This window comes from Alligator sinensis, unplaced genomic scaffold (genome assembly GCF_000455745.1).
Source record: "Alligator sinensis unplaced genomic scaffold, ASM45574v1 scaffold65_2, whole genome shotgun sequence".
NCBI lineage: Eukaryota > Metazoa > Chordata > Crocodylia > Alligatoridae > Alligator > Alligator sinensis.
The window spans coordinates 2,150,230-2,177,195 of record NW_005842071.1 but is presented as its reverse complement, the minus strand read 5'-3'; the positions used below and the strand labels follow the sequence as shown (position 1 = coordinate 2,177,195).

At 42.9% G+C, this 26,966-nt stretch overlaps 1 protein-coding gene across 1 annotated transcript in view; it reads left to right on the top strand.

Annotated features, from left to right (window-relative positions):
* The first annotated feature begins 10,673 nt into the window (after nucleotides 1-10,673).
* Nucleotides 10,674-26,966, top strand: part of LOC112550281 (cortactin-binding protein 2-like) — a 78,491-nt gene continuing 62,198 nt past the window's right edge. Inside the window, exons 1-4 of the mRNA XM_025204160.1 lie at nucleotides 10,674-10,818; nucleotides 12,151-12,224; nucleotides 12,593-12,721; nucleotides 15,527-15,634. Of these exons, the coding sequence (XP_025059945.1) occupies nucleotides 10,674-10,818; nucleotides 12,151-12,224; nucleotides 12,593-12,721; nucleotides 15,527-15,634 (456 nt within the window). The remainder of the gene's footprint in view (nucleotides 10,819-12,150; nucleotides 12,225-12,592; nucleotides 12,722-15,526; nucleotides 15,635-26,966) is intronic.

The following is a 26,966-nucleotide window of genomic DNA, read 5'->3' as shown; positions in this document are numbered from 1 at the left end:
ACGACGCCGTCGGCCCGGGGCCGCTCCTCGTGCTGCTGCTCCTGCCCCGCGCCCCAGCCCTCTCCAGCAGTCCGATAGGGACACCTCAGGCGAGCCGGGACTTCCCTCGCTGCAGGGAGCCCCCTGCCCGCTTGCATTTATTTTCTTGTGACGGGCTCCCGTCAGCTCTGAGGGGGCAGTGGTTGGTTTTTTTTTACAAAAACACATCCACGTCCAGGCAGATTTGCACAGACGTCCCTTCAGTCGTGCAGCCCTGAATCCTCTCCCGGCAAGCGAATGTAGGCGAGGACGTACCTGGCCATATTTTTTTCCCTGTCTAAACTAACAAAAATCTTGGGGGCAAAAATAAAATAAAATAATTTAGGGATATGCTCTGGGGATTTTTTTTTTGCTCTAGGGATACGCGCATTTAGGTGGATGGAATCAAAAGGTTGGGAATGCGAGGACGGCCGTGTCGAGGTACTCGGATTATATTTTCCAGAATAGGGAGCAAAACTAAGGCCAGTTACTTAGGCCCATAAATGAGCCTAACTTCAGGCAACCTTTTCTTTAAGAACCGAGGCTTTGCATCCTGCCGACTTGCCAAAGATCTCTCCAGTATTTCAACCCCTTGTCCTTATTCTTCCTTTTTAGTATTCCTTTAATATTATTATTATTATTATTATTATTAACTGTTACAGATTTGGGGTTCTTTCTCCCTCTGAAAGAATGAAAAGAGAGTACTGCTTATTTTAAAAGGAATCAACGCAGTTTTATGATGCATGGAAAAACCAGCTATTGGATTGTTTTGGGGCTATTGCCAGGCACCAGCTTAATTTATAGCCTAAAGCTCAGTGAAATTTCCAGTGGAGGATTTTAAAATTCAAGTGGACGCTTTTTAGTTGTTGGGATTGTTAACGGCTAGAGGGTGCAACGAACACTGTCTTGGACATAGAGTCAGTTGATACACAATTGTCTTCTGCTACAATATTAAGTCATCAGTTTGGTCTAACAGCGGTATTGTCAGGGCATGATGATAAATGCTGTTTTCCTGGCATCTTAGTACAGCATCAGTAATACTTCGGGGGGGGATCTTTTGGCTGTTGCTTGGCTGCTCCTGAAAATGTTATGAAACAGGACGTTTCACAAATGGTCTTGCTATTTACTGTCGCTAAGGAATTTATAACTGAAAAAGAGTAGAATATTCTTTCGTGTGCTGTACTTGGGAGGAAGCCAACATTCTTGTCATTCTGAGCTTTCTTGGTTCAAGTACAGCAGTTATGCCAAAAAAGAGAGATCCCACCAAAAAAACTTGGTATACTGTGTTACCATGGTAATAATGACAGGAGAAACTGGAGGAGACTAGCTCTGATGCCGCTGTCACACCTGTGCAGCCCTTCCTGATTTGTACCAAAGCCAGTGGAATTTCATCAGCATGAGGCCAGTGTAATTTGCGGTAGGCTGGGGTGGGGAATGGGACGTACTGTGCATTGACCTCCACCTGCATGATCTCAACTAACAATGATTATATAATAGCAAGAAATGATCCAACATGTCAGTCTCTTTGTTGATATATGGGGGCAGCAGCCTGTGATGCAAAGAAAGCTGCCTTGACAGATGTGGTAGCCTAGGAGAGTATATAAAGAGGATGCTGTAAAAAGCTCCGCTTTTTCTCACTGCTTTGTCTACGCTAAAATTAATTAGCGAAGGACTGCTCCGTCGTTTTTTTTTTTTTCAATGTGTATCTGATATCTGGAAATGGCAGCATTTTGTATCTTTTGAATTGCTTTTTGAAACTGTGCAAAAGATATCTAAGACTTAGTCTTGGTCTCTGAAGTCAGTGGGAATTTTGCCTTTGACAGCACTGAAACCATGATTTCACCCAGGGATGGGCAACAAATGGCCATGAGCCAGATCTGGTCAGTGGAGCCACTGGATCTTGCCCACAGAGTCTTAGAGCTTTGCCTATGCCTGCATCTGTGTGCTGAAGCTAAGCAACGAAGAACTGCACGGGGGGCTGGGCAACTTTCAGCTGCAGCCTGCCACTACTTCTCCTCCTCCCTCACCACCCCCATCCCATCTGAATGGCTTAAGCATCCCTCCTGCTCAGCGTATTCTTAAGCATCTATCTCTCCCTGTGTATTGTACTGGGCAGTGCATGCTAACTTGGGCATGTGAAATCTACTTTGGGCACTGGTGCCTGAAATTGAGGAATGACAACGTTCAGAACCACCAGTTCTAAGTCCCTTTGTAAATTTGTTCACTGCTTCGAAACTGATACCAAAATCTCCTCCTTGGTTTCTGCCTAAAGCTGCCACCATAGTGACAGGTGCTATCCTCTAAGGAGATGCCTCTATTAGTGCTATATTACAAAAAAATAGTGTTTTAATGTTAATCTTTGCATTGTTACTGAATTTATTGATGAGAGGGTTGGAACTTAGATGGTTTTATAAAGTTTTTGGGCCACAATTTATAAGGAAGGTAAAGGTATGAAAAAACTACCACTAAAAGGGTTAAGGACAATAAAAAGGCATTCTTTAAATGTGTTGGGAACGAACTAAAACTAAGTGAATTTATGTGTTTGCTACTAGAGAAGAATGTTAACACTTAGGTACCAAGAGGAAGAAGTATATTTAAATATACACTTTTAAATAGGCAGGGATGTATAACTTGCACACGAGAGTATTAAAAGAATTGGCTGGTGAGCTCTCTCAGCCATTAAAGATCTAAAATTTCCAGATCAAACTGGAGAAGTGCCAAGAATGATGGGATTGGGTCAGTTATGCAGGTTGACATGGATCACTAAGGTTTTCAGTTGGAAAAACGTTAATACGGAGACAAAGGCAAGGTCATCAGAACATGTGGGAATGAATATGTAGGTCATACATATGAGAGGAAAATGGTGAACTGCAAAAGGATATATAGGGTTATGGCTGATAACTGATTGCACTTGGAGTGCACATTCAGTGTTGCTTAAAAGGCAAATCTGATTTTTGGATATAGCAGCAGGGGCATGCCAAGTAGAAATAGAGGTGTGTAGGTATCATAACTGAATACAGAATTAGCAAAGCCTTTACTGGATTAATTTGCATTGTCAGCCCCTCAAAAGGATCTTGGAAATTGGGCTTGCTTCAGGAAAAAGCTGAAAGAGTGAATCAAGTTGTGGAAAAAAAGGTCAGGCCTTATGGTGTAAACTGAAAAAGCTCAAATAGTTACTTTACCCTAGAGAGGAAATGGTTTGATCATGGTCTATGAGTATGTACAAAGAATTTTTGCTAGTAGAGGTTTAGTTTAGCAGAAGGCATCATGGGATCCTGTGATTGAAGGCTTAAAACTAGACTAGAAATGAGTTGGAGGAAGGAGCAGATATTTGACTGCTGGAACAGCCGAAGAACTGTACTTTCTCTGTTACCTGGAAGGCTTATAAATCGTGTGGTGGCTGAAACCATAAGTTACTGGCTCAAGGCAGAAATTACTGGGTGTGGTTCTCTAGTTTATATTACAAAGGAGGTCAGACTATTATAATGGTCCCTCCTGGACCTTAAAATCTAGGTCAAGGATATGTCCAGGTGTTTGCAGGTTTGAACCTTGGCTGCATTTTACAGCTTAGCATGTTAGTATTAGGAATAAAAACTGAATGCCCAGTACAGCTGGCTGGAAAATGCAGAAAAAATATTATTTGAAAATCTTGCGAAAGCACAGAAAATCATCAAGAAATTAGGAATTAAAAAAAATTTCAGAACTCTGTAAAATGGTCAGAGAAGTAATTTTGGCTCATTATAAGTAAGTGTGCCCAAGATGAGGGCTTTGTAATCAATATAAACATCAGTAAATAAAACAGATTTAGTAGTTGGAATTTTTTTTCAGGGATTTTTTGCCAATTCATGAGCAAAACTCTACCTGCCTGAGCAAAAGAATAGAGAACGGATAAACTTTGCAACAAATACTGGAAATGAAACTGAATCCCAAGGATCTTGCAAAAACTTAAGCATGTTCTTAAATTTTGTGCACTGTGGCTGGAAATGGACATCGCCTTTGTGCCATCATAAAAATGTTTATGCTGTAAAAGGGCCAAGACAACAAATGTTCGTGCCCCTTATCCACAAATGCTGAAAATCTATGGTCGTGACAGTAGGTGGTATGAATTTACGCTGCTGTTTTGCTGGGGACATCTGTTTGCTTTGAGGTGGGAGTGCATGGGCAGCCCAGGGCTTTAGGGACCTATTCCTGCATGCCTGAGAATTCCTGTTCCAGGGTCACGCAGGAGCATGCCCTCGAAGCCCAAAAGTGCCTGCCCAGGTCCCCCGTTTGTCAAGACATTCCCCATGTGAGAGTTCCAAGAATTTCCTGATTTGCAGCGATTCATGTCTAGGGAATCTGACTTGGGTTGCATCTCTGCAGATAGGAAAAACTTAACCCTAATTCCAGCTGCTGGCTTTGAAATCTCTGTCCCACCATTTAGTTGAGTCTTGGGGCAGCAAGGGTGCACCTGGAGCTGGGCTGGGGAAAGCTTCTGCATGCCTGGTTCCTGGCCTTTCCCCAGCCCGGCTTCCACCTTCTGGCCCCTTTGGCTTCCCTTTGCTGCCCAGCTGACCCGGAGCAAAGTGGGTTGAGGCGAGCTACTTGGCCACAACAGCAGGGCTTAGGGGCCTTGCCATCTCAGCAGAATGCCCCTGCCTCCCTCTTCACTGCTCTTGGTCACCCTGAAGCAGTACAGGGTGGAACAGGCTGCTGTGGCCCTGCTTCAAGGCTCCCAGATCCTGGCTGCAGTGGCTGAGTGCTCCCCCCACTCGCTGTACTTTTCCAGGTCAGCCCAGAGATGTGTAAGTAATAAGGCTGTTCTGCTGGGGAGAACAAGGAGATTTCCCACTGTGTGTGAATATGAATCAGTTGATTGTTAGGATGGGGGGGGGAGGGCATTCTCTGAGGGCAGGTACCCTCCCCCCCCCCAGCCCCCCAGGTCTTTGATTGCCTCTGCTTTTCAGCAGTTATTAACTGTTACTTAACAGCTTGCCCCCTTCCCAGCCAGGGGAGAAAGCAAGCTGTCAAATAATAGGCTCCCCTAAGAGTGGGGGTGGCCCAAGGAGGAGCCCTGTGGGGCACTGACAGACACGGGGAGGAAAAAAAAGTGCTTTAGTGGAAGAAGCAGTGCATTAGTTTACCCTGGCTCTCCAGCGTCTGTATAGATTCAATTGGCTATTATATAAAAACACCAAAAAACCCCTCCTGAAGCACCTGATCTATACAGACATTGGCCAAACTGGGTTCAATTAACACGATGCCTCTTCTGGACATATGCTCAGCTCAGTGCTGAGTTTAAAGTAAAACACCATTTTTGTGGGTGTGGGTTTTGTTTGTTTGTTTGTTTTTTACATCTGTAAGCAGCCTTAATACCTTTCTTAACTGGAGAGCTTCACAGGTAGGAGGCTGCCAAAATGTTTTGTACAGTCTAGCTCCTAGGCTGTTTTTCAACTGGAAGACATTTCTTCCAGTAGAAATGAACATCTGTATGCAGCCGTAATGAAATTAATGAAGTGTGTGCATAAATCTCTGCAGCAATAGTCTCAGTCTCTAGCAGGCTAATAATAAAGGACATTAGTATAGCTACCTGCCTTTCATCTCTAGATACTTCTCTGTAGTCCCATCAAACTTGATCCTGTTGTTAAAAGCCTTCCAAGTGCCTGCTCTTCCTTCCTCGAAATACTTGTGGTGAAAGTACATCTCTTAGGCCTGAGTTGAGAGTGCCCCCCTCTGTTTTGCATTTGTCAGTTATAGATGCCTTGAGAGGTGATTCTGTTCTTGCTGCAGGAAAGAACTCCAGGGAGCTGGTTTTCATAATGAGAAGTAAGACTGAGATCTTCTGGGTACCCTAATCTGCTCTCCCTGTTTGGGAGATGGAAGAACCATAGAACATTGATTTAGGCTGAGGCTTCTGTTTCCATTTGGTTTATGGTAGAAATTTTGCCCTGATTTGTGAACTTGTTTGTTAGTGGGCTGACTGTATTAATTTTCAAGGTGCACACCTATCTGATTAAATGAGGCTCAGGTAAGTCTGTGTGTTCTAGTATATGTTCACTAATGTCTGTGTGCTCTGATGTCTGTGTGCTAGCAGCTAGGCAACAGTCTGGCAAAATTGGGTCTGAAGAAATGAAACAAACAAACAAAAAGGCATCTGAAAAATCATAGCTTATTTTATTGTCGTAACTCAAACCAAACAGACTTTTTATAATCTTAAATTGAAGGTGAGAGAAATTTATCTTGTTTGGGTCGTGCATGCCAAATTTTACCCTGGAACAACATCTCAGTTGTAAAACCAATATAATGGAGTGGCTGTTACAGGCTCAGTGTTCAGCTAGAAGTACTCTAGCTAAGCCTCAGATGACACACGAGTGGTGAACCATTAATGTAGAATATATTTGCTAGAGATAAAACAACTATTGCCTTGTTGGTCATAAGGTTCTAATCTATAGGCTCAGGATATTATGTAGGTTGTTCCTGACATAATAGGCAGTAATTTTCACTGTATGATAGTCATTTATTTGACTATAATGATTATTCAATAGGGAAAAAATCCAAAAAGAACAATCTTATTTCTTCCTGTTTTTGCATTCTCTGCTTCCCACTCTCTGTCTTATATTTGTATTTTTTAGTACACTCAGTTTCTCCTCACTCTCCCTCTATCTCCCCCAGCTCACTTCCTATATTGCTTATAAACAGGAGAAGTATTTCCTCTGTGGTAGTGGTTCTGTCTCTCTGTAAAGACTCAAATAATAGAAGCAGTTACACCGAGTCTAAACCAGAACCACAAGTAAGTATGCCCAGTCTGAAAGCATCCTGTTGCTGAATAGATGGCAGTCAAGGATGCTTTGCGGGTGGGAGTTAGGTAGCAGCTGAATCAGATGCTTAAAAAAAAAGTTATGCATGAATTTGTCTAGTCATGTACCCCTTCCTTTGCCAGTTGGACTATATGCTAACCACTGAATGTAATGTATTAGACATGTATGGGAAATGATGCCTAAACTGTTCTCTTTAATCAAGAGTAGTGTTACAGATCTGATGTAATGGTTTACCTCTAATTACAGAAGGGGGGAAAAACATTTCTGGCGTTAATTAGATCTTACAGTATTGTTTTAGAAAGCAAAGACAAGAAAGCCTGTCCCCCATCTTAATATTTTTATTTCTCTGGACCCTCTCTAAGTTTAGTTATGCCTTATTTGTGTTTGAGAGTTTCCCCACCCCACACGTGCCTCCCCCAAATTTATACAAAGGCTTTGTTTTCCAATTCTGAATTATTTAAATGGTTGGAATGTAAAATAGAATAAGCTGTACTTGTATCTGTTTTCTTTTTGGCAATGTAGATATACTTTTTTCCATTTTTCCAGAAAATACTTGGAGCAAACCAGTAGTTGGATACAGTTAAAATGAGGTCTTTACTAATAACCCTTTACCATATCTCTCCCTTAAAAATAAGAGCATACATATGAACATGGCAGAAAGATTTCTAAAAAAATAGGTTATGGATTTTTTGCATATGTATGTATTGAAACTAAAATTAACTACCTTTCCCTTTTAACCAACTATTGCTGCTGTATTTTGAATAGTTGTCTTATGTTGTTGCTAGTGGCGTAAAGAGCCTCAGTTAGATCTGCGGCTCAACTCAAATAGAAGGCTGTAGAACAAAAAGTCTCTTCCTGGTGATGTGTTACCATTGTTTAAGTGAAAGCTATTGCATGCCTTGTCTCCTGACAAATAAATACTTGACTGGGGCAAAGACGGTGTTACCTGTGCTGTCTTCTAGTGGATGCATCTTATACATTGGCCATACTTGTCAGAAGACAGGTTCTGTTACTAACATTGGGTTAAGAGAGGAAAGATGGTTGATCTTATGGTTAAAGTACTGAATGGAAGACTTGAGATACCATGGTTTAGTTGCATACAAACTTTTGAGAAAGTCAGTCTGTCTCAATTTTTCATTTGTAAACTAGGAGTGATATTTTCCTGCTTCATAGAGTTCTTACAAGAATAAGCTAACTAGTGTTTGAGTGATGGAAAGAAGATGGACAGGAGATGCCCTGCTAGCATCTACGTGTTCATTAATGCGTTGTAATTATGGCTTAATGCACAGCAAACAGTCCAGTGAGCATTAGCACAAACGAATGCTTTTTTGTAGGGGTGCACCGATAAAGATTTTTTTGGGCTTATACTGATGGCCGATTTTTAGCAAGCCGTATGAGCCAATACTGATCTGATCTGATTCTGAAATGCAGCCAGGCAGCATGGAGAGCAGTATCCAGCTGGTAAGTCTGTTGTGGGGGAAGGAGGGCGTGGGACGGGGTGCAGATCGAGGGCCCCCACAGTGAGAGAGGGAGTGGGGCTGGGGCAGGTGCTGCACAGCTGGGGGGGGCTGCAGTTCCTGATGCTGCATGTGCCCTGGGAGGGCATGAGGGGTTGTGCCCCCAGATGTGTGTACAGGGCTGGGGTAGATTGCTGCTTAGGGCTGGAGCCGGGGGCAGCACCGGGCTGTTCCCAGCAGGGGGGTGGGCTGCAGTTGGGACAGGCAGTTCTGGGGTTTGGGGGGGTTACGGTGAATTTTGGGGGGGCTGCCCCCCGCCCCGTAACCCTCCTCCCAGCACCACCGCCGCCCAGCCCAGCCCAGCCCAGCCCAGGCCCACTGCTGGGAAGAGCCTGGCGCCACCCCTGGCTGCAGCCCTCAGTGGCAGCCCCCCCTAGCCCTGCGTTCTCATGCAGGGGCACACTTTCCCCTCCCCACCCCATGCCCTCCCAGGGTACATGCAGTGGTGGGAGCCACCCTCCTCCCCACACTCCCTGGATGAGCTGCTCGCAGCTCCATCTCATGCCCCACTCTGGCTGTGCAGCCCCCGGCCCCAGCCTCACTCCCTCCCTCGCTGTTCGGGCCTTGATCTGCCCCCCCCCCCATGCCCCTTCCTTCACGACAGACTTACCGGCAGACCCAGCCGGTCTCCTGACTGCCTGTGTGCTGCGCTGCAGCTGCATGCGTGCATGGGGCATTTATCGGCCGCATTATCAGCCACACCAGCCAAAAAAAGCTGATTGCCAATACAGTCAATCTTCCTTATGTCAGCGCAGATCCAATAAGGGACCAATATATTGGTGCACCTCTACATTTATGTGATGCTTAATTCTCATTGGAATAATCTACTGCGCGTTAGTGCGTTAGCACTGTTTTTTGCCAGCTGTGAAGCCGTCAGGTGCTTGGCAATCTCCAGATTCCCCGACTTCTCCTGATATAACCCCGGGAGGTGGGTGGAGAGTACAGTTAGGAGCTATAGCTTTCTTTTAGCTTTCTTTTAGCTATAGAAGAAAGCTAAATTCTTCTGTGAAACTGCGTGGCCACGCTATCAGCTAGATGATCAAAAACATTGGCCTCGGGAGGGAAGTGTTAATTATAATACCATCTTATTGATTTTGTTCTGCCGGCAGAATGGTAAATGGGAGGAATTGATGTATGCGCAAGCGTTTATGTCTCTTTGTAGAGATAGAAAGGTTTTGGAGGAATGTGGATTGGGGGTTGGGGTCTGTGAGATGGCACATATAGCTAATTCTAATGCATACTAGAATTAGTCCAATGGGCATTAAGTGTCTCATGGATAATTCACACCCAGTGTGAATTATCCTACTGCCTCCAAGAAAGTAAGAAAATAAGATTAGATCAGTCATTCCCAGAAATTTGGGGCTAAGACTACTATCGACCCTCAGTTTCTCATTAGCTATCCGTGTACTCTCACTTGGTGGTGAGGGGGAATGTTCTTTCCTTCCCACCCAAAATATCAGTTTCCCTGGAACGTCTCCCTCATTTAAGGAAGCTTCCTCCCTTCCAAACACCCTCTCACGATTTTATAATTCTGTCTTCTCATGTGCATCTGGTGTCAGGTCATATGGCAGGGAAAAGGCTGTGACACTGCTGCTGTGGGGCAGGGTCCACTGCCATCTGTATTATAGCCTTTCAGATCAGAGTTTGAAGATCACATGAAGGAATATTGTGGTGAATACCATACAGTACTATTGTAATGAATACTATATAGAGTTTTGAAGAAAACATGGAGGGTATGCTTATAGCATATGTGGCATACACTTCTCAATATAATAAAAGAGAAAATATGCATTCAGAATGCTTGCTTTTTTGGGGAGAGGGAGGGGTCACTTGGAATTAAAAACATGGGGCAGGATTAGTTCAGGGGAAGGAGGATCATACCCTTCTAGCAAATTTTCTATAAACTTTAGCCCACTTCCCTTTCAACTTGACCAGAGCAACAAAAATAAAGGAAGCTTAAATTGCATGTATGTATAGCTGCTATTTTACTGGTATTTGTTTATAAATGAAATTGGTCTTTTTGTAAAATAGTTGGACTTGGTCTGTATCAAAAACTGGTTATAGCTCATACTAGTTGTCATCTGTATTGGCTATCCCTCAGAGTCTAATGCTGGGAGCATTTGCTCCTCTGCACCTAGCAGCCCTGGTAGTGCTGTCAGGAAATGGGGATTAAAATCTCTGGCAGGAAAAGCCCATTGGCCCCACCCTCCCTTCTTCCACTCTGGATGGGGACAGTATCAGGCCCTAGACAGCCCTACTATGTGGACCTGCCATATTCAATTTAAGACACTATACACACTAGTCACCCTGGGGTACCACAAGAACCTGTCCAGGGGGCCAGATGCTCCACATACCTTTGCTTCAGGAGGTACATTGGAGCCGAACTGAGAAGCGGCTGCAGCAGAAAGGTGTGCCTGCCTGCATTGCATTATCCAACTATGCTGCAGCTCTTTCTAGTTTGGCTCCAAAGTGCCTCCTGGAAACAGGTGAGTGAGACAGTTCCACCTGTCTCATGTGCCTCAGTTTATGGGAAACACTGTGCATAGTCAGACTGGGAAGGGCTGTGGCAAAAATATGTACTTCTGCCACAGCCACTTTCTGTTTTGGCTCTGTAGGAGGTGTGCAGCACAGTTGCATGTGGCTGCACATTTAATCTAATGAAGTAATAACATTAATGCTATAATTTTTATATTTATATTATAATATTAATATAATATTCCTGAGATTAGTTTTTTTAATGGGGTGTTGCTGAATTTTGAAAGGTTTTGGAGAGGTGCTTTGACTCTAAAAAGATCCATTGTTCTATGTTAGCCACATAGGAGCCTCTATGTTTGACATCAACTGAAATGTTTAATTTCTGAAGTTCAGAACAGTGCTAGAATCTGATACCCATTCTCCTGAGGATCAGGTGATTTTGCAAAATGTGCAAAAACCCTGCAATAAAAAATTATAGCATAATCTATCATTTGAGGAAAATTAACACCATGAAATAATACAAAGTTTAGACATTTTTAAATGACAGGCTTATGGGGAAGCTGTGTGAAGGCAAACTGAGTGAAATAAAACAGGTACAATCCATCTTCATTTTCAACAGCATGACCATAGCTTTGGACAAATTGGGTATGGATTGTAAAAGGTCAGTGAGTATTACAATAGGCAGTGCTCACTCCCTTGTGGGTAGGAAGGCAAGATTTAAGGCAAAACACAAAAGCAGAGTGCAGAGTTCATCCAGGCCTTCAGCTTTGTGTTGTTCATTGTGTTCTGTATCAAAAAGCTCCCTGAGCCAAAACTTTGGGCATGTATCATGAATATTGTGGTAAAAATAGTTCATTTCATCCAAGCATCTGTGTTCAACCAGCTCTTGGCAACTTTCAGCATAGACTGCTATATTCTGTTGAAGTGTACTGGCTGGGGCATGGGACTGTGATGGGCATCTTTGAACTGTCATGTGAAATACAGAAACTTGCAGCTGAGCTACAAAATGAAAATGGTTTCAAAACCTTAATGGACATAATGAGACGTCTCAGTATTCTGAAAATGAGAATGCAGGGTCCAAACCAAATTGTGACCAAGTTTTATGACACTGCATGCCTTTGACGTGAAGCCATTTCTGTGCTGAGAGCTGTTTCTCCTAATGTAGTTCATTTCCCCCACCTTGAATTCACTGCTCAGTGCTGCTGGGATTGAAGGTAACGAGGGGTTGGAGAAATATGTGGTCAAGATTGCTGATTCCAAGACCTGTTCTTCGACTTTTGGAACCATGAAATCGAGTTCAGACTGTTTTTTTTTTTCTTTTCCTGTTTTCTTTCCCTGTGAAGATGTCATCCAAGAGCAGCAAGTGGAACTCTTTGATCTTCAGTGTAATACTACACTGAAGGATACCTTCTCAACAGTTAGGTACTGGCAAAATGTACAAATCCTAGGAGAGAATGATCTAACAATAAAATATTTCACATTAAGGATGTTGTTCATGTTGACAAGCATGTGTGTGTGAAAAGATCTTGGTGATGAATAGGGATCCTGGTTTTCTCCCTCAAATATTATAGCGATTGGCAGCAGTGTATATATATATATATATATATATAAAAACCCAAATCCACATTTTTCCGTGATTAAAATGAAACACCACTATATAGATAGATAGGGAGATAGACATATCTATATATAAGTAGTGTTTCATTTTAATCATGGAAAAATGGATTTGGGGTTACGTTTTTGATTTTAAAAAAATTGAGATTTTTTTTTTTTTTTTAACTGTAGAAAAGCAGGATCCCTGGTGATGAACATCAACAAGTTAAAATTGCGCTGAAGACTCAGTGGCTGAAACTGGTTTTGGAACAGTCACTGCAACTAGACATTAAGAGACAAGTTGCAGTAAAGAGGTGCCAGGTGACTGGGAGCAGGATTACTAGTACAGCAGTTCTTAACATTTTTAGACTGGAGCTCCCCCTCCATAACTTTTTGGAATTTAGTGGAGGCCCATTTCAAAGACTAATTTATTTATTACAATGAGCTTGCAGAGGCATGCACAGCTCCCTTCCTTTACATGTGTGCACACATGGGCAGAGCCCTTTTGCAGCACGAGCACACAGAGGCCCTTCCCTTGCCCATGCAAAGTACACCCACATTTCATGTTCTGCAGTTGTAGCCCTCTGCTTCCCCCTCCCCTCCCAGCTAGCCCTTGGCCAGTGCATTGCTGACGATGGCTTCATGGAGATCCCTTTATGGCTTCTGTATTGATCTGTTGAGTCTAGGGCTAGGGACAGACATTACACACAAACCGGTTTAAGTGATCAGAAGCTGGTTTAAACCTGTAACAGAACAAAAGTTCAGTGCACATAAACCAGTTTGACAATGGCTGAAACTGGTTTGAGATAAACCTGGTTGAATGTAGTATCAGACTTAACTGCTTTGGGTCAAACTGCAATCTGTCCCAGACCCGTTCCTAGTTTAACTTTACCAGTCCCCCAGCATCCCAGATGCTTTGCAGCCTTGCATGGGGCTCTGTTCCACAGCAGAGCTGGCCCCACCTCTCTGCTCCCTGGCTTGAGCTCCAGCAGAGACAACAGGTACAGCAGCATCTGCCTGGCTTCCCCCCCACCACCATTCCCTGCTCAAGCAGGGATTCCCCCGTCTCCTCTGCCTCACACAGACATCTCTCAGCATCTCTTAGCTAACATATCACATGCTGGCTATGGTCTGTGCTGTGGGAGACAGGGCAAAGGCAGATGAGACGGTGTTGTCTTAGGGCCTTAGATCTAATCAACAGGTAGCTGGTAATGTCCCTCCATTCCTTCCTTGGAAAAAGTTGTTTATGAAGAGCTTGAACTAATGAGAGAGGCTTTTGTTTTGTTTGATGGGCTGATAAATACTAACAACTCCCTATATAACTCCCTGCTGTGTAGCTAAATGCTCTGTTATCAACAACTGTGGGGGGGAGGGAATGGACCCCTCCCTAATCAAAGCATCCTATGGGGACCTGGTCATGCCTCCCCTCAATTCAGCACTATGGAAGGGAGAGAGGGCTGCTCTAGCACCCCCTGTCTACTAGCCTGGGCCACTGCAGGCATGTGCCAACATTTCCTCAGTCCAGAGTGGATGTCTGCAGTTACAAACTGGTTCAGCCTAGCCAGGTTAAATTAACCTGAAAAGATTGAACCAATTCAGGCTCAAGCTTCTTGAGTGTCTGTCCCTAGCCCAGATATTGAGGCTGTTGCACTGAGGTGGGAGGAAGGGATGCAGCCAGGATCTGCTCAGCCCTGGCTACTTGTTGCCTACATCTTGCTGCTGCTGCAGTTAATGTCCATGGAGCTCCCTGCTCCACTTTGCTGTTCCAGGCTATGCTGCAAATTGGCATCCTTCTACTGACCTCCAGCGCTGGCACTTGGGTACAGCTTATCTTCAGACAGCTGTGCAACCTCTGCTTTAATTGAATGTGTGGTCAGTGCCCAGTCTCTGGAGCATATAGAAGCCTGTCAAGACTCCTGTGTGCTCCCGTGCCTGGGAGCCTGGTCAGCTGATTGGGAGTGCACAGTGCATTACTGTTCCTGGGAGCCAAGCTTGCTACTTGCTGGTGGAGGGGGAGCCCAGGATTAGGTTCCCCCTGCACAAGCAGTATGGTACAATGGGATGTGATGCAGAATCGCCAGTCACATCTCTTACTGGAAATGTGACATGGCAAGAAGCACTATTGTCAGGATCCCGCGTAAGATCCCTTCTCGGCTTTATTTTGACATCTGTCAGCTTAATTTCGGGACCAATCTGTCCTTGTCTTGTAGGGAGAGAGAAACTAGAATTTCCTGATTTACCTCATCTATCCCAGTCATTATTATGCATATGTAATGAGACACATTTTTATTTTTTTTCATCTGCTCTCTAATCTTTTTTGTCTCTAGTCACGCAGAAATTTTCTCATGTCTTAATTGCTTCTGTTGCTTAATTGTTACTGTTCTGTATTCTGAGGCAGGCTGGCCAGTATTTGGATTTATGTGTCTATGAGCTGCTAGGTAACTGTAGTAGAATGACCTTGCCTGTGAAGTTTGTATCTCTTGTTGGTATGCAGATATTTAGTTTCTGACCTTTAGGGCAGGATTTACCTATTTTCATAGCTTCGTCTTTGAGGTAACTGTGAGCGTCTTTATTTATTTGCTGATTAGTGTTTTCTTTTCTGAATTCATTCTCATTTTCTTCTGTGCGATTGACCTGAGACACTAATTGAATATTTTCATAGCATGAAGAACACTACGAATTGCCAGCTAAAGGTCTGTGAAATTATTACTGAGGTCCAAGTTCAGTTAAGCTTCATGTGCTAAATTAAATCCAAGTTAGACTTCAGTAGGACTATCAGTGCTTAAAGAAAAATACATGCATAGAGGTTTGCAGGATCGAGCTCTTAGGATATGAAAATGTGTTTCACACTAGTGGACTATATTTTTTCTTTTTTTCTGTTTTCAAACTTCAAAAAGAGTAAAACTATTTGCTGCTGATAAGGAACTGGGTACAACTTGTATAATTTGTTTTATGCTACAGTTATATACCTTTTAAAAAGTAGGATTTCTGGCAGAAAATGTGACATTTTCAGTATACTCTGTAGCACTAGCTTGTCTACTTTTGTTTTACTTTTTATTCCTCCTCTACTGTAGCAGTAATACCTTCATCTAATTAGTATATTCATCAGTATTTTGGTTCTTGCAGAGGAGAGAATTTGATGTGGATAACCTGAGCAAGCCAGAACTGCGGATGCTCCTGAGCATAATGGAAGGGGAGCTAGAAGCACGGGATCTTGTAATTGAAGCCTTGAGGGTAAGTTTACTTTTGGGTTCTTTGTGGTTTTGTTTTTTGGGGTTTTTTAAAGATTTTCCGTCTGTCTTTGCTCCCCTTTTTAATCATTGCACGTAAAATTGGAATGGTAAACTGTGATTTCTAAGAGGCCTTTAGCTGTTCAGATCCCAATAATCATAAAATATTTTCTTGGCTTAGTGGTACCATGCTTCCTTGCTCCAAAACTCTTACCAAAATATGTACAGTAATTGGGCCTGGATTTTGAAAGGGAAGCGTTTGGAAAAAACAAAATAACTTTTCTTTGAATTAATTCTTATTTATAACAAGTGGGAGTAATTTCAAAGCAAATATTTTGCATTCAGCCTAGTCTTCATTTGTTTTAAGTCTGTTTGTATGCGAAAAATATTTTCCTAGCATTGCCGGTCTTTCAAAACGAGAGGGGAGGTGGATCAAATATGTTAGTTGTAGTGGGGGAAGGAAGTGTTTTCCCCCCACCCCCCTTACAGGCAGGGTTTTATGAAAAAATCATCATTTTTATTCTAATAGCATTCATGATTTCCAGTTTTGATTGCAGCCTCATTGAGTCAGATGCTGTAAAAGATGAATGGGAAGATGTTTCTTACTCAAAAAACCTTGCAAATTACATATCTTTGTGGGTTACTAGTCTTTTTAGAAACTATATAAATATGCCTTAATCAATTGGTGATCAATTTTAGTTAATTGGCATTAATTAATTTTAATGATTAAACATGTTCTGCCAGGTAGACTCACCTGGCTGTTTGGTCTGCCAGCCTGTTTGGCAGGATGCCAAGCAACCTGGTAAGCAAAAATCCAATGGAATTCTGTCAAATGTGAAATATGAATTAATCTTTTCTGTTCATAAATCAATTTTAACTGACGGGGTAGGGGGAGGATCCAAACAGATTGTTTGTTTATTTGATCTTTCAACTTTATAAAGGATATTTTAGCAAATTTACAGCTATATATTTGGTACGTGCAAATATACAGCCTGTTTGGACTTCAACAGTGAAAACCCAGTGTAATGTAGTGTGCCTAAAACTGGATGTCTATAATACATATAATTAAATAATGCGTTTAAAATTTTTAACTTCACACTAAGAATTACAGTAGTCCCTGTATTTGCATTAAGAAGGTTTATTTTTTGTCATGACTTCAGACCACTTGATAAAAAGGAACTTTCTGAACAGCCATCACTGATACCCGTATTAATAACTTAGAATTACATGCATATGAAATTTGCACTTTAAAGTAAATTTGGTTTTGCTTTTGAGGCATTTGCACTTCCTAAAACATGCTGCCTCTGTCTTGCTTTTTTACAACTTCATATCTAGTTTGCCTGGACCAGTGGTGACACCTAGGGGGTGCATGGTGGTGTATGTGCACCCTGTGAGAGCGCTGGTGCACCCCGTCAGGCCGCACTCCCTATTTAGCCAGCGGGCAGGCGGGAGCACCAGTGGCCCAACCCCGCCCCCCCCATTAGCGCTGGCCAGGGAGCAGGGCCACCAGCAAAAGCCCAAGTCAGTGGGATCAGGTGCTGGGCCGTCCCTGCCTTAAGAGGCACCAGTCACCTATGGCCTAGACTCAGACTTTTTACTTACCCTGACTGTCAAGTTAAAACAAAAATAGTTGTGCAAGGGGAAACTGTTCAGTTATCCCATTTGCTGTTCTCTTTGCCTCTTTTTTATTTTAGAGGACAGCACTTTGAACAATTTCCCTTTCATATTTGCATTCACTAAGAGTTCTCAACATCATACATATACACACCAAAGAATGACTATATTGGGATACATGCGGTATGAAGAAAGGAGATGTGTAACCAATACACATTGAATGCCAATGAATATTTAAACCTCTGTCTGTATTACAGTTCCAGCAAGGACAAAATTCAAATGAAGTGGAACTTCCCAGCCATCTGCTTGAGACAGTTTGTTAGCATGCATGCAATGGATTGTATTCATGGGGGCTAGGTACAGACAGTCAAAAAGCCAAAGACTGAATCAATTCAGTCTTTGTAGGTTATTCTAAAATGCACAGATTAAATTGAAACAGAAGTGAACAGACACTTACTTTTGATTCAGGAAATGCAGCCACATGCCTGCAGTGGCTCAGGCCAGAAAATCGGGGGACGCTAGAGCATGGCTCTCTGCCTGTGTGTTAACTTCATCTACCTGTTGCCCCCAAGGTCTTTGGGATTTGCAGTCCAGAATTATAGCAGCAAGACTCTGCAGGGTTGCTCTTCCTGCTTTCAGGTGCCTCTGGGATTTGTAGTTCACAGTTGTAGGCAGCAGTAAGTTTGAGTGGAGGTAGGGGTGTTTAAACCTCTCCCTGGCCCCAGACTCCAACTGGGGTGGGCTGTCCCCACCCTGTAGACTGGGCTGCATCCCCAGCCGGGCTTGCCCCCCTCACCCCTCCCCACCCCTTGTCAGCCAGCCCTCACTCTTCTAGGTAGGGAGCAGAGGGGTGGGGCCAGCCCTGCTCTCTGGAGCAGACAGCCCAGCCCAGGGCTGGAAAGCATGCTGGGATGCTAGAGGAATGTGATTTTACTTGAACTAGGAAGGGGTCTTGGGACAGAAGCTTCATAAACCAGTTTGACCCAAAGCAGTTACTATATTCAACCAGGTTTATCTTAAACCAGTTTCAGCCATTTTGAAACTAGTTTATGTGTACTGAGTTTCTGTTCTGTTACAGGTTTAAACAAGTATCTGATCACTTAAACTGGTTTGTGTTTCACTTCTGTCCCTAGTCAAAGTGACCAGGAGAGCTGATAACTTTTTTTTTTAGAGCAGAATTTGTGATGCTTTTTCCCTTGACTTGGATAAAAAGCCAAAGAACTGAAATTCTTGTTATTCTCTGCCCGGCTTTACCAAGAGCCCTCACTCCAAAGCTGGCTGCTGGGCTGGCTGCTCTGATACTGGTAATCCTGGGAGTGGAGACTTCTGAGTCTCTTTTGTTTTTGAGAACTTGGGCCATGGAGGAGCAACAGGCTCTAGAGTGTCTAGGTCTTCCCAGCAGCAAGATAGACTGACAGAAATTTCTTTCAGAATAAAAATAGCCCAGGAGCTGGACTGTACAACTGTTCCTCCAGCCCCATGGCTGGAAAGCTTCACAAGCTCCCCAGCTAGGGGGGGACTAGAGGGCTGCTTCCTGGGCCACCCATGCTCTTAGTAGAGCCCATTGCTTGACACCCTGCCTGGGAAAGGGGCAGGCTGTCAAGTGACAGTTGGCAGTTGGTGAAAAGCATTGGCTGCCACAGCCAGCCACTGGGTTCCTACCCTGGGATAATGTCCCCTTCCCCCCGCCACATCATTCAGTTGATTGGCAGGAGGCCAACCCTCCCAGTTCTCCCCATAGAAGAATAGCCCTGCTCCTTGATCTCTTCCTGGCTGATGTGGAAGAGTGAAGAGAGGTGGGAGGAGCACTCAGTTGCTGCAGCAAGGCTCCAGGAGCCATGCAGTAGGGGCATGGCAGCCTGCCCCACCCTCTGTTGCTCCGGGCTAACCCAAACCAGTATGGGGTGCGGCAGGAGCCTTTTGCTGATGTGGCAAAGCTCCAGTGCACAGCAGCCTCCCTCACCTGCACTCTTCTGGGTCAGCTGGGCAGTGCAAATGGCAAGTTGTACAGGAGCTGGGTCAGGGAGACTTTCCTCGAGTCCTGCTCCTGACCACTGGCTTTTAAAATTGCTGCCCTGCTACTCAGGTGGGCGGTGGGAGCAGCAATAGGAAGCTGGCGAGAGCCAGGAAAGCCCCCTGCCTCTTATTGGTTTGAGGCAAAGACAGAGAGCAGTGGCTTCTGCTCCCTTTCAGCTACAGGTCTATGGGAGGTGGGGAGCAGAACCCCCCCCCCCCCCCCCCCCCACCCCCCCCCCACCCCCCACACACACACACACACACACACACACACTTCCTCAAGACTGGAGTGAGCCCAGTCTTGAAGGGAGGGAGACTTTCATGCAGTTCCACTCCTCCTGATCCCTAGGAGGACTTAAACTCCTGGAAAGTGTATAGTGTTCAGTCTCTGAGGCAGCAAAACTCTCCAGTGAGCGATTTTTATCCTGGTTGTTGTTGGGTTATTTTTCTCTTGGAGTAGCCATTTTTGCTCTGGGAGAAAAAGCCTGAATATCTGTATACTTTTGGTTTTGGTCTGTACTTGGTGTAAACAAAGTTCTGATACTAGCTTGTTAAATAAAAACGGAAGTGTAAAAGTTTGAAATCGGTGACATAATTGTAGAAAAATGTTTCTGATTTATATTATTTTATTTTTCCTGAAAAGAAATGCAGTTGCAGCATATGGAAGGGTCTTTTTGAGCATGGAAAACAGATTATACTGAAGTAAAATGTCTTTCCTGTTAATTAGTGCATGTAACCTTCTCACAACAGCTATGACAATTTAATTGTAACACAGTTCTAAAGGCTGTTAACAAATTCTCTATTAACAATATATTTATGGTTGGAACAAAGCTAGAGCTTTTCCAGCTGTGCCCTACTTCTCAATGTTACTGTGAAAGCTATGTTCTGATTCAGCCCTAGTGAGGTGGTCTTTAAGCTAGGTGCAATGAGAGATGGAGACAAAAGCTCACAGGTGAATAAAGGGCAAGATGACTTTTGGATTAAGGCCAAGAAAGAGAAGGAAATCGGAGAAGTCTTAACAAGAGTGTAAGAGGGAAATTAGCAAGGCAATCAGTTATAAAATATGTTTATACACTAATGTGAGAAGCATGGGGAATAAGCAGGAAGAACTGGAAGTCCTAGTACAAACACAGAATTATGATCTAATTGAGGTAAGCATAACTTAGTGGTACAGTTTACATAAATGAAATATTATGATGGTCATGTGCTTAGTTCAGGAAGGACAGGCATCAGGGGAAAAAGAAGGTAGTTACCTTTTATAAATAAAAGATGCAGACATGTTTTTCTGTATTAACAGTGAGATGTTTTGAGATGCATTGTAAAGTGGGAGCTAGAGCTTTTGAACATCTCTGGATCAGGGTTAAAGGAGAAAATAGCAAGGGTGACATAACACTTTGATCTATAGTAGTCACCCAGAAAGAGAAGGAGATACACAAGGCAATTAAACAACTTATTGAAGTATCCAAATTGCAAGATCCAGTATTTATGGGGGACTTTGCCTGTGCACTGGTATGTTACCCTCCCAACAGATAACACAGTAAGTTAAACGCATTTTTGGAGAGTGTTGGAGAACTTTTTGAAGCCAACTAGAGGTTTTAGCTCTTCTCAATTTGCTGCTTAGTAATAGTGGGGGGGAGTAATAGAGACACTGAACGCAACCTGAGAGAAAGGAGTATGGTGGCCTGGGAACTGAAAGGAGCCAACGTCATACTGTCTTGTATTAACAGGGGAGTTGCATGCTTATTACAGGAACTGATTCTTCCACTCTGTTCAACACTGAGGGCTTGCCTGGAGTATTCTGTCGAGTTTTGTACATCACTTCAAGAAAGATGTGGACAAATTGGGAAGAGTGTGGCATAGAGGAACCAAAATATCAGAGGTCTAGGAAATGTGATTTATGAGACAGGATTGGAAAACAGGGTTTATTTAGTCTGGAGAAGAGAAGATGGTCAAATCCCTACCTTGAGCAGGGGTTGGATTAGATGACCTCTGCAGTCCCTTCCAGCCTCTTTTTCCCCCTCTGATTTAGGAACAGTGTATATTCTGTGAAAGATGTACTATGTGTTTTTGCTTGAGAAACTAGAATATTCTAATTGAACACTTTTTGGTTTCTTTGTCAAAGTGTACTACCCTGTATTCTGAACAAAATAACAGTTAAGATTTAGGTGGAGAAAACAGCTCTTGGCTAAATTGCTCATAATTGTGAAATGTTTTAATTGTTATGTGAACGTGTTACACATTTCATTAGAAACATTGGGGAAGATGGGGCTACCTGCATTATTTAAAATCCAGTCCCTTGCTGTTAGAGGTAACCACGTTATGCAAGCCCTTCGTAACCCGGTCAGGCTATGTCTTTAAAAGTAGTGAATTTATTTGCTCTTATTTCTCCTACTAGAAGAGATGCAGTCCTCTGATTGAAACCCTTCACTTTTCCAGATTATTCAAGCTTAGTTTACACCCATTTGTTCTTCTGACAGTATTATCTTTTGGCTTAATTTTTTTTTTTTTCTGCCAGGTGTTTACCCCCCCAATGGTTTTTATAGAGATCAATCATATGCCCCTTCAACCTTTTTTTATTAAACAAAAGCCAAAATCTTTTAGTCTTCTTTTGTAACATGAGCTCTTTATTCCACATATCATCCTTGTAGCTATTATGCACTTTTTCAGTTTGAAATAATCTTTCTGGTTAGTGGGGTAGCCAGCATAGTACACATTATTGCAAATGAGGATGTAACAAGGATCTTGTAAGCTTACATAAGTGCTACCCAAACTTTTCCTCAGTGTGACCCCATTTCTGACCCCATTTCTTCAGCAGAGCCCCTCACTCCCAACCCACAGCCTCTTACCCCCACGACTCCATCTGCTGATGTTTTGACCCCATTTGGGAACCGCTTACTTATATATTCCTGCATGCCTGGATTGAAAATAGCTCCCGTAATATATTGTAGAATCACATTTTGCCACTTTTCATGAAATCCTGATCTTTTTCTATATTAACACCTGTGTGTTACCAGTGAACTTTGTTAGTATCCTCCAGCTTCTTGGGTCAATGTTATTATTGAAAATCTTTTTAAAAGATTGGTCTGAAGACTGATTTCTTGAGGGCCTCCCCCACTGATTTCCATTCTTGCCCATTACTTCCCCTGTCAGTGCTTCTCATGTCTGTTTCTTACCCAATTTACAGTTCTTCTAATTCCCATTGTTTCTAGCTTTAACTAATAACTTTAGTAAAGCTTTTGATATGGTAATGCAAATAGAGTCCAAATGAATGAAACCTACTGCATTCCTTAAGTCTGGAAAATTAGTTATCTTTTTCAGAGAAGCCCCCATCTGCTTCTGAGCATAGCCTGTCTCATACAGGAGCACAGTTCTCCTAATGCCAAATATCTGCCTCGGGAACAGGGACTGTGCTACAAAGTGAGCCCTTTATCCCCATTGATGGGATGCGAGACAACCAAATGGCTTTAGCCAAAGAGTTAAGTAATAAGAAGTGCCTTAAGCTCAGGGATAGTTTTGTGGTTAAGGCACCAGTCCAGAACATCTGGGTTCAATTCTCAGCTCTGCCACAGATTGTCTGTTCAATCTTGCATAAGTCATTTGAAGCAACGTCAGATTTCTGATTTAGCTGTTCAGTTTACTTGAGTTGCAGATTTATGTAAAGATTGTTAACCCTTATATGACATGCAGCAGAATTGGTCCTTTAGTACAGGGCTGGCCAACTTCTAAGTGCCTGAGGGCCACATGCACTGGGGGGATGCACTACTGTGATCCATGTACCCCCAGGTTGGCTCCCCCCTCACCTTGCTAGGCACTGTGGGCTGTAGCACCTGGCCCCTGGGGCAGAAGCAAAAGCTGGGGGAGGGAGGAAGAGCCTAGAGTGCCTAGCTGCTGCAGCAGCTAGAGGAATAAGGGGACAGCAGCATGTAGGAGCACATTATCCCCTCACAGGCTGCCAGTTGAATATCTCTGCTTTAGTAAAAACTATTTGTTAGTTTGTTATAATTTTATGTAATCCTGGAAACAATCTTTTGGGGCTGATATATGAAGCTGTCTTGTGTGTGTGTGTATAAAATAATTTGTTTAGCTGTGGTCATTCAGAATTTAAACTATAGCCATATTTTATTTTTAACTCATTTAATCTTATTTTCTCAAACTCCATTTAAATGCATTAATGTCATCAGTTTAGACCTGGTCAGTAACTTTTACAAGATGGACGGGTACCATTATATTACTTTAATTCATTGATTCATAGATTCTAAGGGGCTGGAAGGGACCTCGCAAGATCATCAGGTTCAGCCCCTCTGCACTAGGTAGGAAAGACAACTGGGGCTCAGGTGACCCTAGTGAGGTAACTTTCTAGTCTCCTCTTGAAGATTTTTAGGGTAGGTGACTGTACCACCTCTGGAGGGAGTTTGTTCCACAATCTAGATACCCTGATTGTGAAGGAGTTTTTCTTAGAGTTGAGTCTGAAGCAGCCTTCCAGGATTTTGTATCGATTACTCCTGGTCTTCCCTAAGGGTGCCCTGGTGAACAGTACTACCCTTGATGTACTCCCCTGATGTAGTAGTAAGCTGCTATCAAGTCCTCTCTCAGCCTTCTCTTCTTTAGGCTGAAGAGGCCCAAGTCCCTTAGCCTCTCTTCCTATGATCTGCCTTACAAGTCTCTGATCATATGGGTGTCTCTTCTCTGGAACTGCTCAAGTTTTTCCACATCCTTGTTGAAGTGCGGTGCCCAGAACTAGACGCAGTATTCCAGCTGTGGTCTTACTAGTGCTGAGTACAGTGGAAGAATCACTTCTTTGGTTTTACATGAGATGCATTGGTTGTTGCATGCCAGAATGTTGTTTGCCCGGCTGGCTAAACCATCATGCTAACGACTCATGTTCATGCAATGGTCAGCTATTACCCCGAGGTCCCTTTTGGCCGTGGTGCAAGTAAAATTGTTGCCGCCTAACCTGTAGGTATGTTGGGGATTGTTTGCCCAACCTGTAGGTATGTTGGGGATGGAGCACTTTACACTTCTTAGTGTTGAACCTCATCCGGTTCCGATTTGCCTACCTCTCCAGTCTGTCCAGGTCTGCCTGTATCTGCAGCCTATCTGCAAGCGTGACCACGCTCCCCCATAACTTGGTGTTGTCCACGAACACGGCCAGTGAGCTCTTTACTCCCACATCCAAATCATTGATAAAGATGTTGAAAAGCACCGGACCAAGCACCGACACTTGAGGGACACCACTGGCCACTTCTCGCCAGGGGTTAGAAAACATAACTCAAAGGATCTAACATAATCAGAAAAGTGTCCTTCTTTTGACTCGTGATACATTCTAATAAACTGCTTTCTATGACAAGCTGTCTCTTTTAAAATAATGATTTTAGTTCTTGTTGCATATGTTATGACATTGTGATTCTTACTCTTTTTAGTAAAATATTCTTAAATATTGTTGTAGAATGGAAAGTTGCTAAACTAAAATACACCTAGTTTTGTAATAGCTCTCTGTTAGTTTCTGTGCGATTAATTATGTTAAGGGGTAATTGTGTTTATACTTTACCTTTGTTTGATTACCTTGTAAGGTAAAACTGAGACTTGAGAAATAGCTGTTATAAAGTTCTTTAAATGAACCATAAAACATGTTAGTTACACCTGAGACATTTTAGAGGTGTTGAATTCCAGAAAGATTCCTTTTGTGATCATTAATATTACCTTATTACTATAATTATGAAAAGGAGTCAGTGCCTCCTTCAACTTAAATTTAGCCTTTGTCTTAAGATGTCTTGTCTTTAGCTGTTTATTTACCCTAATTGTATATTGTAAAATAATTCTTTTTCAGACTTCTGATCACAATTGTTCCATTTTGACATGTTCCTTATATATGTGGTGGGAGATCACTTTAATTTTTAGGCTCTAGGATGACTTATGCAATGACACAAATTTAGAAGCATCATTATATTATTCATGTTTTACCATTTTTGTTCAGTTATAACAGGGATGGGCAAAATGGGGTTCGCGGGCCAGATGTGGCCCACCAGGCCATTCTATCCGGACCATGGGACCCCTAAAAAATTTAGAAAATTAATAGTTATCTGCCCCTGGCTGCCTGTCATGCGGCCCTTGATGGCTTGTCAAAACTCAGTAAGCGACCCTCCACTTGAAATAATTGCCTGCCCCTGAATTATAATGTCCATTTGTAACAAAAATGGATGAGAAAATCTTTAGCATTTGGTCCCATGCTACCTTGTCTATGAAAAAATAAGTAATGATAGGATTGTTAGCCTGGTACTGATTCTGGGCAGAATAATGGACTGGCTGATATGGTTGAAAAGTTGCATCATTGACTTTGTGGTACGCTACACATGCTAACTAGATGCAGACCTGGCCAACTGATAGGTATCAACATGTAATTGGACGTAGGGGTGGTCAAAATTGGAATTTGCGTATTATAAAAAAACTTCAACACTTGAAATGTTTTCATTATGATTTGAAACAAAACCACATTTTCAAAATTCTTCAAACACATTTTGAAAACTTTGGCTTTGGTAGACTCTCTTATTTTGAATTTTTCATTTTTTAAGGGGATTATGTTTATTTTTACATCACTTCATGATATATTAATAGTGCTACTGCATAGTCTTCACTGCTACTGTTGGTATATCATAATGACATAATGGAAATTATTTTTAAAATAAATGGGGGAAGCTGCTACTTGGTACGGATTGTTCTAGGAAAGATGAGATGTTTCAGTCTCTCCTGTTTGTCTTGCAATTAACTAGTTTGCATGAGTTGTTGAGAGCAAATTAAGATGCTCGTGGCTGACTCATGTTAAATTATGAGACCAGGACAATTCAAGCTGGTAAGGTCATTCACAGGTGAGACTGTAAGTAGGACAAATGATGTCATGCTGGTCCTAAGTCTGGTAATTTTCCATACAACACCCTTAAGTATAATGGATAGAGTGCAGTGTGCACATTTTGGGGATGAGTGCACCATCCAAAGAGCCATGTGCACCAGCCCTTTAAAAGGTCTCTGAGTGAGGGGCTTAGTGTGTGTGTGTGTGTGTGTGTGTGTGAGGTGGCAAGGGTATGCTTGTGGAAGAGTGTATGGGAATGCATGAGGGCCTGTAAAAATTGATAGAGACAGTGATTGAGGAGACTGAGAGAGGGTGATAGCTGGTGTGAGTGGGTATAGATCTTCCGCAGAACCTGGGTCCTCTGCGAGGAGCAAGGATCCCTGGAGCAGTCGGAGACCACTCCTCAGCACGCAGCTATACTCAGTCAGAGGTGGGCTCCCTGACATTTTCCCATCAGTTGCTTAAGGACTTTGGTAGCAGCCTCACAGTATTTGGTGAGTACCCCCACCCACCCCCCCATACCTTGGGAAGGGATACTGTTGTGGGCTGTCCTTTCTGTCATATACCCTTATAAAAGACCAGTGACCTGTAATAGGGTAAGGTAAGAGGGTCTAAAGAGGCAGACAGAGCCGACGATGGCAGTGGTCCAATAAATATATCTCATGATTGCTGTCCCTTTGTTCCAGTTATAGGATTTATAGAATTTCTACTTAGTGTTAATTGTTACTGGTGTTACTGTTGTCGTATATATTATCAATGTACTGGCTGTTCTGTGTTTCTTTAATAAACAGTTTCATTTGTGTACCACAAGTCATCCTGTTAGTGATTTTTTTTTTTTTAATTAAACCGGTGACAGATAAGC